Raw genomic sequence first — 13,508 nt, forward strand, 5'->3', positions numbered from 1 at the left:
TTGTGGGGCCTTATTTATTTCACAAAGTGCAAAAGCTTTCAAGCACTGATTTCATAGGCAATGCATTTATTTTTTTCTTGGCTCATATTCCTGGTTTTGTTTTTTATTCTTTGAGTATCCAAAATTTTACATGAAAATTCTACTCACTTGGAAACACCAACACATGAAGTAATTACCAGTCTTTCCTGCCTAAGTTAATGGCCTTCTCCTTCCTCGTGCTGTTTGTTCAAGGTCACAATGATAAATTTAAATCCTTCATGAGTTTTCATCTGACTTGCTGTCCACATAAATTGTTCATTAAACAATCCAATTTCTATTGGCATTCTCCCTTTCAAAGGATGTCAACAGGAAATAAAAATGCTCAGCCTTTTGTGAATGATCTGCAAGGACATGCAAGCTTATTAAAAAAAAAGGCAGCAGTTAACCAAATCCTTTAGTTTCTGTTTTGATTGACTGGCCATAGGAATGCAGGCTAAGCTGTATTTCAGCTGTTCCCAAGGATGTGTATGTGTAACTTGTTGATAGTGGTAGGTACTTCAGGCTCCAGTGACAGCAATGTGACCACTCTGATGATCATTGTCCTGTAGCAGAACCAGCCCCTGTCTCCTCTCAAGAACACCAGGAATAACAGAAAACAAAGAGGGATCTGTTTTTTCAGAGGACTGGCACTCCTACCTCCTGCTCTTTGCCGAAAATAGAGAGAGCCTAGGTCCCTTCAGCTCCCACCCTATGCTCCCAGCAACCATTAGGTTGTAAGGAACTGCATGACCTGCTCCAGAAATTGCTGTGAATGTCTGATACCCAGGAGAGCTGGGACCTCTGCCTTACAGGACCTGTGGGGGAATCTGACTGGTAGGAGCAAAACTCAATACACTGAACACCAGCTTACTTCATTGGAAACTACCCATTACCACTAAAAGGAAAGAAAAGCCCATCACGGCCTTAAAGTTTCAGCGTTATGTTTTTAAAATATCTTACCGGTGTCCAAGGTATATGTCTTTCACAGTGAAAATTACTTGGAGTGCACTGTGAATACACAGACACAGATCAGTGCTGAACATCTGGTTAAAATAAATTACAGTCTTATTTTGCAAATAAAAGTTCCTAGGATCTACATGACAAAGTCTGGCCAGCACAACTATCTCATGGGGAAAAAATCACATCCCTAGCCTACAAAGATAACTATTTTGGCATGATTCCTTTCCCCACTATGTAGACTTACATAGATGTACACCAAACAGAGGAGTTCTTTTGCCAGTGTAGCTCACGTTGTTTGGGAGGTACTTCAACCACGCTGGCAGACTCCTGCAGCTGGTATAAGCCATGTCTTCTCTGAGGGATTTGGCCAGAACGGTGTCACCAGCAAAGCCCCTGAAGTACAGAATAACCCTTTTTCTCCTGTTACCCGTCTCTAACATTTTTCATTTTTAAAGCTTCCTGATAAAAGGAAACACACAGAATTTGTGCCCTTTCTTGTATCAGCAAGACATTATTTGTTTTTATGGAGGAATTAAGGTATACATATGGGTAGGAGGTGTGTTGCTTTCAGACATCTCACTGGTACTTGCTTCTTGATGGAAGATCCTACTTGTCCTGTAGGATGCCTGTTGTTTGTTTTGGTGTTGGTTTTGGAGGTGGAGGGGCAGAGGTGGTTTGCATTTCCTTAAGTCTTCATATTTTGGTTTTGCTTGGTGGCATTTGAATAAATCTAATGGTCATAGTTAATGGATTACAACTGTGTATGCAAATTAATTTGAGCTGTTTTGAATAACAAAACAAAGTTCTTTAATCTGCTTGTGAATTGTATTCTTACACTCTGACACTTCCTGTTTTTTTTTTTTCATATGGTCCCTGTTAGTTCTTACCTGATAATATTTGCCAAAGGACTTTCTGGATGAACCCAAACATTCAGGATTTAGCACCAAACCCTAACCCATGAGCACGTCATAAAGTAAGGCAACTTCACAGAATCACACAGAATCACAGTATGTTAGGGATTGGAAGGGACCTCAAAAGATCATCTAGTCCAATCCCCCTGCAGGAGCAGGAACACTTACATGAGGCTACAGAGGAATGTGTCCAGGTGGGTTTTGAATGTCTCCAGAGTAGGAGACTCCACAACCCCCCTGGGCAGCCTGTTCAGTGTTCTGTCACCCTCACTGAGAAGAAGTTTCTTCTCACATTTAAGTGGAACCTCTTGTGTTCCAGTTTGAACCCATTACCCCTTGTCCTGTCATTGGTTGTCACTGAGAAGAGCCTGGCTCCATCCTCGTGACACTCACCCTTTATATATTTGTAAACATTAATGAGGTCACCCCTCAGTCTCCTCCAAGCTAAAGACCCAGCTCCCTCAGCCTTTCCTCATAAGGGAGATGCTCCACTCCCTTAATCATCTTGTAAAGCTTTAGCTTAAAAGTAGGATTCAGCTCATTGTGGCATCAGGCAGTTTTCACTTGTCCTCTTCAGACAGTTAATTTTGTCTAAATTCCCGCTCGCTTCAGTCTATGCAGACTCTCTTCATTCCTTTCCCTGCTCCCTCACCCTCCATTTGTCTTGCAAGTCTTGTGCTTTTCCACAAGCAGTGAACACCACAGAAAGGACAAGAAGGAAGAGTGAAGGGGAGGCACCCAAACGAAAACCAACCTCTTCTGAGCAGATGCAGGGCAGGAACTTCCCCTTCATTTAATTTCTCATTATCAGTTGGCTGTGAAATGAGGAAAACATGGAGCAGGCCATGGAGGGGCGTCCACTTTTGCGTGCACTGTGTTGGGAGGAAGGACGTGCAACTTGCTCTGCAGGGCTCCCTGACTCCCAGGACACATCTGCCTCCCTTACTGCTAATACTGACACACAGAACCCGGTGGAGTACAGCACCCACGGGCTGACTTAGGAAAGGGCAAGAGAAAGTAATGACCAAAAAATGCCGCCCCTTCTCTGCCTCAAATAAGGCTTTCACAGGTGAGCAGAGATGGTTTGGGCTGCTAACGAGGTGCAGGCTGCCAAAGAAAACTCATGCGCAAATTCATATTTTCCAGGTGGCTGCTGGTAGAAGTGTAGCTGTCCATTGAAGTCTACAGTATAAGCTTTTTTTTTTGCACTTACTCCTTAAATTGCAGATTTATCGTGAGGTTACTTTATCATGATGTTAGTTGTGTTGTCACATTGGCCTTGTAAATCAGTTGAAAAAACTGAGAGCCTGCTTCAAGTCATGTGAGGAGCTGGTGGCACTTTTGCAGAAGGTGCCGATGGCTCTGCATGACCTGTTGCCAAGGAGAGCCAAGGCCAATGCTCCAGCTCAGTGTTACTCTTGCTCAATGCCGAGCACGAGTCAGTCAAGCCAGAGGGACTTGGATCAAAACTGGGTGTTGAGACAACAAACACAGGATGGAGTGTTTCCCTGAGGGATGTTAAAACAAGAAGCAGAAAAATGCATGACTGGTCCCTCGTGGTTCAGCTGACGGGATAACCTGCTCAGGCTGGTCCAGTCTCACCCTCCCGTTCGCATTCACATGCACGCTCTGCCTTTGCTGGCCGAGGCTGCCCCCAGACAAGCCCTCCTCACCAGGCTCACAGCCTTACTCTCTTGCTTTCCCCTCTCTACCTCTGCTCATACCTGTGCCTCGAGCCTGGCACAGCTGGACGGGTTTGTTAAATTAAACCCTCCGTGGCCTTGATGACAAACGTTGTGCCACAGCACTTTGAGCGTTTCTACAAGCAGCTGCTTTCGGTTCCCATTTCTCAGGTGGTTACGTGATTTAACTCTTTTGTGGTGGCCCGAGAGCGGCATGGGCAGCTGGAGCAGGCAGGGAACATGATGGGGGATGTGTTCACATTTCCTTCTACTACCAACATACCCCCTGCAGCCAGGTCTTCAAACTGGGGCTTTTAAATTAGGTAGGCTATTTCCAGTGTAAGGGCTCTCATACTGAAAGTAAGATACAAGCAAGATGGAAAATCTAGACAAGATTTTAAGAGAAACAGGCCTGCATTGTCATTCAGACATGTTTTGTCATTATTCTCATTCTGAAGTCATTCTGAAGATTTTATGGGGTCCTAATGCATCTAGCTTCTTTTCAGAGGGTGCAGGTTTAAGAGCAATGTTTTGGGATTAGTCCCCTAACAACTCTATGACACTTAGTCTCTCCTCCAAAGTGATCCATAAATCCATAAATGGGTGTTTGATAAGTTTACTGTTGTATATGAATGTAAACTCTTTAGAATGGGTTTGATAAATTTGAGTAGATGGAGAAGAAGGTGGCCTCAAACTGAACAGTTCTCAGTGCAATTGAGATTCATGAAAATATGTGCAAGGACACATTTGTTTTCTAGGTACGAGTTACACAGCTTCTTGCACTCTGCCCAAGTAGGGTACCTTGAGAAAATAAAACTAAGACTGCAAACAAACAGCAAATTAGTTGAATAGGATTATCAACCCACAAAAGATCTGAAAAGAAAACTGCAAAGGACTGAGTAGAGAAGCTTTGACTATGTTGTTTGAACATGGAGGATTTTGTTGAGAAGGCCTTCTTGCCTTCTTTCTCTCATTACTGCTAATATTGTTCCCTCAAAAGTGGCAGCCATTAAATACGACTAGTTAGCTGCTGTAGTGCCATTACAGCTGTTACGCTGATGCCAGAAATACCTCATTTTAGTGTGGGCCTTTCCAGGAATAAGAAAACAAGGCAGCCTCCACTAGGTCTGGGCTTTTGCATATCGCAGAGCCACGTCTAACTGAATTATGTAGAGACGCCAGGACTAAATTACTTAAACATTTCTCATGCTGACTTGGTTTAACAAGAATGCAGCCTAGTCTGAACATGGCATGGGTTTCCATGCAAGCTGAATGATCAATGCGTTACAAATCCTGTGTTTAAAGAGATGGCTTCGCCGTTCCCCAGAGCCTGGATTTGTCCTTCATCTTGCAGGGCTCTGGAGGAAATCTGCATGCCAGCAGGGTCACTGGCGGGAAGCGTGGACAGGAGGAACAGTCATCCCCAATATTATAACCACGCACGTTTATGTATTTCTAAGCACATGCATCAGTTTTGATGAACAAACCTAACCACAATTAGCCCTTGCTCCTTAGATGTCTCCATCTGAGTGCCATGTTTAGTCAGCCTTATGCAAATAATATTTCCACTAATTTCAATTCACACAGACTTCAGTGAGAGCCTGGCCAGACTAGGACCTGCAAGATATGCCCCCAAGATCACAGGCTCACTGATGTAAGAATCTATGCAGATGATAGATAGCAAGGACAAGGAACAAAGAAGTTAGTCAAGACCACTGTGATGACAACCAGTTTTGTCCGTAGTCAGAAACCTGGAATATCACTGGACAAACAAAAGGGTATACAGCCAGCAACTACCACGTCAGCTGCAGACCTAACACTACGCTGAGCATCGTGGAAACAAGGAATTCAAAACAGACCCATTTCTATCACAGGCACAGGTGAGGGGAGGAAAAGAAGAAGCTGGCTGTGGATTTGGTCAGGGGTGCACGTGCCATAGCCGCTCCCAGGCAGGTTCTCTGCCCACAGTCAGCAGGGCTTGTGTAGTGACACCTTCTTTTCCTTTCCAGTATAATTTGATAACGTGCACCTGGCTGGACTGCCAGCATGTTGGCACTCCCAGGAGTAAAAAGATAGCGGCCTCTCTAAAGATACCGACCTCATGAAACACCACACCTCAGCACAGCACAGTCAAGGTCTGAGCTGTCCTTATTTGCATGCACTCACGACTTTTAGGCTTGCATAAAAGACCCATAAACTCTTTGGGAAAAGAACAGCTACAGATTTGCCTATTTTTTATGTTCCAAGAACTTTTCTCGTTAGCTTCAAGATGACATTTTAATGAGGTTTCACTGCATAGAAAACATGGGATGATTTAACCAGCTCTTTCTCCTCCCTCCTTCCCCAAACTCTTTCCGAAATGAGTTACCATTCGGGAACAAAAGCTTTTATGAGAATTTATGTCATTTGTATGGAGGCAGGGGTGAGGGAAAAGTCATTCAGCTGCTAAACCTTGGAATCAGAGCTTATGCCATTCCCCTCCTGCCCTGCACCGGGTGGCAAAGCTGCCTTGTCCAGACCTGTAGAAGTTTCTTCAAAAGCCAAGAGCTGGTGTGTGTTTGTTTGTTTTGGAGTCACGGAGAGGGCAGCGTAAAATAGCCGCAAGGCAATTCCCCCTCAGTAAAATGGAAGTCTCACCAGCTCTTCATTCAATACAGTGTGGCTCAAGAGGATATCCTGCCAACCCAATGATAACGAGGGAAATAAAGTCACTTCCTCACCAGCTGTTTGATTCAGGTAGAAAAAGGAAGTCTTTACTTCCTCGTGTTTGCTCTCCCCACCAGCCCCTCAGTCAGAAATGCCAGGCTGAAACTGCCTTTTCCCTCTGTATTTTCAGTTAGGAGCCATCAGATCCGTAACGCTTCGCTGGGCTCAGCCTATGGGAAGTATGTGCTTCTCTGCGGCCGAGAAGCTGCGCCTTGCCTCTCGAGCAGGGGCGAAGGCTGAGCTGCAAAAGGACCGAGACGGAACAAACGCGGCTCGATCCGCAAGCAAAGAACGCCTGTGTAATTAAAGATGACATTTGCTTCTTGGATCAGAGCTGCCGAATTTGGGCCAGCGGAAGAGCCGGGGTAGTGTGATCTGGATGCTTTGTTTTGAAACTGCCCTGACTCACTGTGCTGTTACCCCTCCTAATCCTCCGAGGGTGACAAGCTCCACTTTTGCCCTGGGCTCCCTGTAAATCCCATGAACCGCGGCCAGGAACATGGTGTGTCTTCCCTGCGTGGAGTTCAACAGGCAAGAGGGCAGCGAGGAGTCCCCCTGGGGCAATTTTCCTGGCTTTCCAATCAAGCCCAGGTCAGTGAGGCAGGCACCTCGGGTGCTTTGGTGCTAAAAGGAGCTTAGGCAGAGCATCTTTCCCTTCGTCACTGCCACCTTTCGTGCCTCACAGAAACAGGGAACGTAAAGATGCATAGTAAACCAGCAATGGACCGATTTGACTTAATAAAAGCTTCTTAAGGAATTACTTTTTTGAAAGGTACAGAGCTGAATGAAGAGTTCTTTTCCGTATAATTTTGAACTGCTCTGATATAATTTTACATCCAGGATATAACTTTCCATTAAATGTTAAATAGGTACGTCTTAAAAGCAAGACCTGCAACCATTTTCTTTCCAATTGTGTAAGACTTCCAGAGAGGTTGACCAAGCCAGAATTTTCCTCAGTCTATGTGCCAAGAGGACCCTTGCTTTTATTATAAAGAGTGCTTTTCAGAGAACATCAAGTGTTTCAAGCCATTTTCCCTCATTTTATTTGTTTTAACAGAGATTCTCTCATTTTAAACAGACCACTTTAGGTGACAAAAATCCAGTGACGAATACATGGGTTTACAGATGGAGACAAACCTTATGAAACAACTGAGATTCTGTTTAGGGTTCTCTTTGTGCTAAAATAGTTTTCAGCAACGGGTCATACTTCCCTCCCCCCCCTCCTTGTTTTAGTACATAAAATGGACATGTGTTTATTTAAAACAGGTTTGAAACTTAAACAAATAGTGACAGGCTGTTCAAACAAGCTTCGGAAATAGGCCTAATCAGGATGTTTGAGAAGGGGAGGGGGAACGATCATAAAGAGCTACTTGTAATATATAGTGCAGACACCATTAGGTTGGGTTCATGTTATTGTTGTAATAATCTCAGACAAAAAAGTACTGCATGCTGCACATTTTTTGTTAACATTCCTCTTTTGAGCCATAGGTTATGCCATATTTTTGCTTTGTCTTCAAGTTTTACTGTAACCCATTTTCATACCCAATACCTGGAGCTCTACTGAATCATTAGAAACAGCCTCCCTGACAAACTGGGAGGAATGTTCCTAAACTGGGATAGAAGGAAGGCACAAAATATGACCATTTTTGTATTGATACCATGTATGCATCGGCTGTCATGAATATACAGAAGTGAGACCTTCCCTGCAGAACGAAACGATGGAAATATTAATGCTAAAGTGTTTTCACATGACTTGCATTTCCATGTGTGTTTTGGTTTGGTTTTTTTTGTTTTTTTTCATTTCCTCTCTTTTCCACCCATAACAACTTTACCCTTGTTGTATTTTTATAAGGCCTGATCTTGAACTCCCCACACAGACAAAGCTCCCGTGGAAGTCAGCGAGCCTGCACTGGCGACAACAGGATTTAGCCCAGTCTGTAACATTTTAGGATATTGTGTTACTTCATAGCCTTAAGGAGAAATAAAAGCAGCTTTCCAAACTGCTGCACAGCAAACTGAGTGTGCTTTTTCAGCTCTGCAACAGCACAGGAGAATATTAAGGTCAGAGTTTGCAAATGTCAGAAACCAGGCAGCTAAGCAAAACTTGCCAAATTTTCTCCGGAATGAAGAGTTTGCATTAAGACATTCCCCAAAAAGGTTAAGCTGCTTTCACTTAATAATAAACCTTTGGAAACACAAGTTTGAGAACGATTGCCTGGAGGAACAAGCATTGAGAAACAGCAGGAGGAGGATGTATTTTCAGGTCAATCTGTTGGCCCAAGCCCATAGCTATCCTGTTACTGACACATTTGCTCTTACCTACAACATGCAACAATATTACTTAATGCAATGACATATTTTGGAAGTAAATATCTATTATTTATTTGAGTCTCCCTCAGTGTCCAGTGAACAGGAGTCAAAATGGCAAAATATTATAAAACCTTACACGCCCTCTCGTGGTAAAACCACAAACGCTCTTATTTTGACAACTACAGATGACTAATGATGGTGGCTCATTTAAATACATAATTTATGGAAAATTAGCTTGGCTGGAAGATTTATGTAATAGAGGAGACCTTTCTCTACTTAATTCTTTCTGTAATCCATGACATACATACATTTTTAGAAGCCAGGTTACCTCCTAGCATAGTAACATTACAAAACAGCTAAAGACACTATAACATAAATAGAGAATGTTTACTTATACAAAAAAAAGAGAAGCCTAGAATAAGAGAGGTAGAGATAGAACCCCCCAGGTTGGATAGCTATTTCATGGGTTTATCTCAGTAGTTTTGGAGCAGGCCTCCATTGGCTGCACAGTAAAAGAGTTGTCCTAAATGATGTTTTGTCACATTTTTGTCATGTTTTTAAAGGCATTCAGCTTTGTTATTTACTGCTTTATGCCATAGGGTATGATTTATCTCTCAGGAATGCTCTGAAACTTCAAGTTTGTTAGGAACTGCAGCTTGAAAGAAAGGCATTATGCACCGAGTATCACCAACCTGATCACTAGTCCAGTCAAATCCCACCGTATTTTTAGTCACAAAAACTTTGCTACTTACACAGTCTTTCCATTTGGTGCCTACACACACCTCCAGACTTTTCCAGAGCAGCTCTACAATACAGCTCTCAGTACATGGAGGAATGCAGCTCGAAGGAGAAAGCCAGGGTGGTTTGGGCTGGGCTGGGCTGAGGGAGGGGACTTACCCTGGTGGCTTGTGGGTGGCCAGGAGTAGTGGCATCACTCTGTGCTTCTCCTCTCTTCCTTGAGCCAAATGTCTTGGCTGGAGGCTGGAGGGCAAGTCAGACTGACAAGACCATCCCCTGGAAAGCCAGCTCTTTTTTAGGCAGCGCTGGGTGACTCTTCTGTCAGATCAACTGGCTGGCCTGACAGACCCTACAGCCAGACCACTGCCCCATCCAAGGCATGATTACAGGAGCAAAGGACCACGGTGTCACCCGTTCAGCGACAGTTGCAAAAGACCATCAAAGGTGTAACACAACCCCAACAGCTTTGGTTCATATGTAAGAAACATCTGTGGCTACTACACGTGGTCTTCCAAACCCATCCCAAGAGAACCAAATAAATACTGTCTTAGTGAAGCCAACCAACAATATAGTTCCCCCATGTACAGTGGAAATTAAAGGTTTGGAGAATGAAGGTACATTTACCTCTTTCATGTATGCTTGTATATATAGCATTCAGGAGGCAAAATGGTGGTGCTCATATTTAAAAATGCTGCTCCTATATTTTCTGTTAGGCTGGGCATGCCTGAAGCAGAAGTCACGACTGTAAGTAATTACGGCAATATGTGCAAAGAAGTAAGCAGGAGAACTTTGTGCTAAGCACTGCACAAGAACATATCTCCCAAATCACTATTTTAATAGGTTTGTGTGGAGTTTCTTTTTGTGCTGCATGATTGCTGGATGACCATTGAGTGTGAAGAAGCTGCCCTCCCTCTCTGAAACAGTTACTGCAAGTCTGATATTCCATTATTTCCCTTTCTAGGATGCCTTCGTGGAGTTGTATGGCAACAGTATGAGGCCTTTGTTCGATTTCTCCTGGATCTCTCTGAAGACTATCCTGAGTCTGGTTCTGGTGGGAGCTTGCATCACTCTTGGCGCTTATCTCGGACATAAGTAGAGTCACTCAGATTGTCATGGATTACAGAAGTCTTTCAAAACAACAAAATAATATTTTTTTTTCTGTAGAACAATGATATTTTATGAGCAAATCAACTTCCCAGCTAAAGATTAAATCAGCTATTACTGCCAAAGGAAATATCATTTATTTTTACATTGCCGGAAAATTATTTATTAAAAGATATTTACATTTTAACCTGCTAGTTTCAGAAACTCTGCAAGTTGTATCTGTCATCACGTCATGTTGTTATTCTTAACTTTAATGAGCCCCAAAGTATTTTAGGTTCTTTTTTTAATTAATACAGCTGGCTGGATTATTTTATCTCTGAAAAGCAAATATACTGACAAAGACCTACCTGCTTACACTTACAAGGGCAGTTACTTGAGCTGCTAAAGGCTGCGTAATTGTGTTGATTTTCCTTATATTTTCTGGATGGCTGGAAGGGATCTGAAAGACAAGGTCAGCGTGAACAAAGTTCTCACCCTGTCCTGCTGGCAAGAACTGACAGAGTAAATGATTCAACATGGTACATACGTGGAGTCAAGATGGCAACTTCTTGAAGGACACCTGTCTATCCCTACAGGAGAGCAGTTGGAAATACGATTGCCTATGCCTTGTAAACATGCGTTTTCAAGTTACCAGTTGTGCCATCACGTCATAGTCACAATATCCTAATACATGTCAACTCAAATACTATTTTTTTTTTTATTTTTTTTTTTAGCAGAGTTGTGAAGTTAAATCTTTGGGGCTTGCAGGAAATTGCCATTACCATGATTTTCTCAGCAGTAAAACGTTGTGGTTTTGGGTTTGGTTTTGGTTTTTTTGCGGCTACTGACACAGAAACATCAGGAGACCTTAAGTGCCTGCTTTGACAGAGCAGAGCTGGAGTCTGAAGACCTGACCTGTGTCCCACTTTAGTGGGCTCATATCTGCAACTAATCCTGTTTACTTACTGAGTTCCTCCAGGGGTTTGAAACCAATTAGATGTGGTCTCTAAATCCCTGAAAGTTGAAAAAGATCTTAATTTTATTTGGCAAGAAGCAGACCTCAGCTGAGTTACAGATTAGCTCTGACTATCCTTGTTTATCAAACTGGACACCAAAATCAAGTTCATTTTCATAACAGGAAAAGAAAGTGAGCTTTATCCTCCTGCCCCTTGCCCTCAAAATTGTTTCACGCTAATAATTTCCTAAGACTGTCTACAGAAGTAAAGATGATGAAGAAACTCCAAATCCTCTCTCTGGACAGAGACTCTCTGACACCTCCATCGCGCGGGTGCCTGTTGCTGTTTTGAGCGAAAACAGGGTGGAGGAAAAGGGGTGGGGGCGAAGTCGTCTGCTCATGTTACAAAATGCAACTCCAGTAAAATCAATGCCGAATACTCAGTATACAGTTTTATAAACAGACCTGTGTTCTGAAACCAGATGTGTCAATGCATTTTAAAGCTGGGCTTTCCGTCCGCTCGGAGGGGGCCAGGAGTCCCGATGAAGCCGAAGAACCTGAAGTGCGTACCACAGGTTGCTCCGAGGCGTGGAAATGTCCAGCGTCAAATGTTTAAGTCAAGCATAGCTATTTTTTCTATGAAACTTTCGAAATCTGGGCATCCAGACATAAAACGAAAAGGTTGCAAAGCTCTGGTTGAAATATACCGTACTATACATAAGTGCTCTAAGGGTGACAAAAATACAGTGAATAAACTGTAGATTCAACCTCAAGATTTCAGTTGAATAACTTTGTGGCATTATATGCAAAATATCTCCATTAACTTGGGAATGTAATATGTTCAATGTTAAGGCTGTAGTTGATGTTGTGTCTTCAAAGCTGCTTTTTTGTTTGTTTGTTTGTTTTTAAGAGTTGTACATCTCAGCATTTTTACTGCTATTTAGTTGTGGCACCAACACTTTGTATGAGCAAAGATGGGGCGAGCTTACATTTCAAATTTGAAATTACTTTTAATTTTATGGAAACATAGAAAGGAAATGTTTCTAAAAACACAAATAATGTGATCTAAACTATGCTTGATTAAAGAAAAATGAAAAATCTCACCATCAAACAAAAAGCACCTGCCGTGTTTTTAGAGTGCTTCTGTCAGAAGTGGGCAGATTCACCTGAAAAATACTCAAAATGGGAGCAACCGAATATTGTGGATTGAGTGTGGGCTTGCTTTGTTTTCAGCTTCCAAGCTGAATTTTGTCTGCAGCCAGTTTCAAAACTGGAATTGGCTGGTATTGAGCTAATGTTTCATTTCACAATCTAGTCTTCGTTTCAGTTTGTGCCCATATGCCCATTAAAGTTCATGAACTATTAGACCTCAAATTGTTTCAATATTGTTTATTTTATTAAAGGTTTACATTGACAAAAGTAGTAAAAAATTAACTGTCAATTCCAGTGCTGCTATACTACCAGGATAATTCGAATGGGTTTTATTTTTTAATACCTTCCAATGGCAAAAGAGTTTTAAAGCTGCTTTAGAAATAATATGAAGAAGACACATGATACACATTTAAATAAATACTGAGGATGTTGTGTTCTGTTGTGTCTACTCACTGGACTTCCCAGTGTATTAGTTAATGCCAAGCAAAGAGTTGTGATGACTGTTGATGATTTTATTTTATTAAAGAGCTAATGGAGTTTTCCCATCCTGACTGCAGAATAGTACAGTATTGTGGCTGCATTAGGTATAATGATAGTTGATAATACATTTATTAAGAAACATATTAGAAACATTGAATGTATATAAAAGCTTGAACTTCTTTAATAAAATCCTCTCACTCCTGCATTTCTTTTGCAGTAATTCCTGTCTTTCCTATTCCTCATTACACTTTCGCGTAAGACTTTTTTCCCCCAAAAAATGCCTTATAGACTTCCAAGACTACACTTCAGTGAAAATCCGTCCTCTGTCACTATGTACGCACATACAGCTGACCACTCCCTGCATAACCAAATTGTAAAAGCAAGAAACTAAGAAAAGAGGGACACTTCTGAAGTTAGTTAGGTGTGGAAGATCAGAGGGCAACAAAGGAGGAGGTCAAGCAGTAGAGGGAAACAAAGAGACCACTGAAATAGCTCCCTGGTTAGAGAGGACTG

General features: G+C 42.3%; 1 protein-coding gene across 1 annotated transcript in view; it reads left to right on the plus strand.

Annotated features, from left to right (window-relative positions):
• Positions 1–13,215, plus strand: part of BCL2 (BCL2 apoptosis regulator) — a 94,094-nt gene extending 80,879 nt beyond the window's left edge. Inside the window, exon 2 of the mRNA XM_005509733.4 lies at positions 10,287–13,215. Coding sequence (XP_005509790.2) covers positions 10,287–10,421 — 135 coding nt within the window. The 3' untranslated portion in view covers positions 10,422–13,215. The remainder of the gene's footprint in view (positions 1–10,286) is intronic.
• The last annotated feature ends 293 nt before the right edge of the window (positions 13,216–13,508 follow it).

The sequence above is a fragment of the Columba livia genome, chromosome 2 (genome assembly GCF_036013475.1).
Source record: "Columba livia isolate bColLiv1 breed racing homer chromosome 2, bColLiv1.pat.W.v2, whole genome shotgun sequence".
Classification (NCBI taxonomy): Eukaryota; Metazoa; Chordata; class Aves; order Columbiformes; family Columbidae; genus Columba; species Columba livia.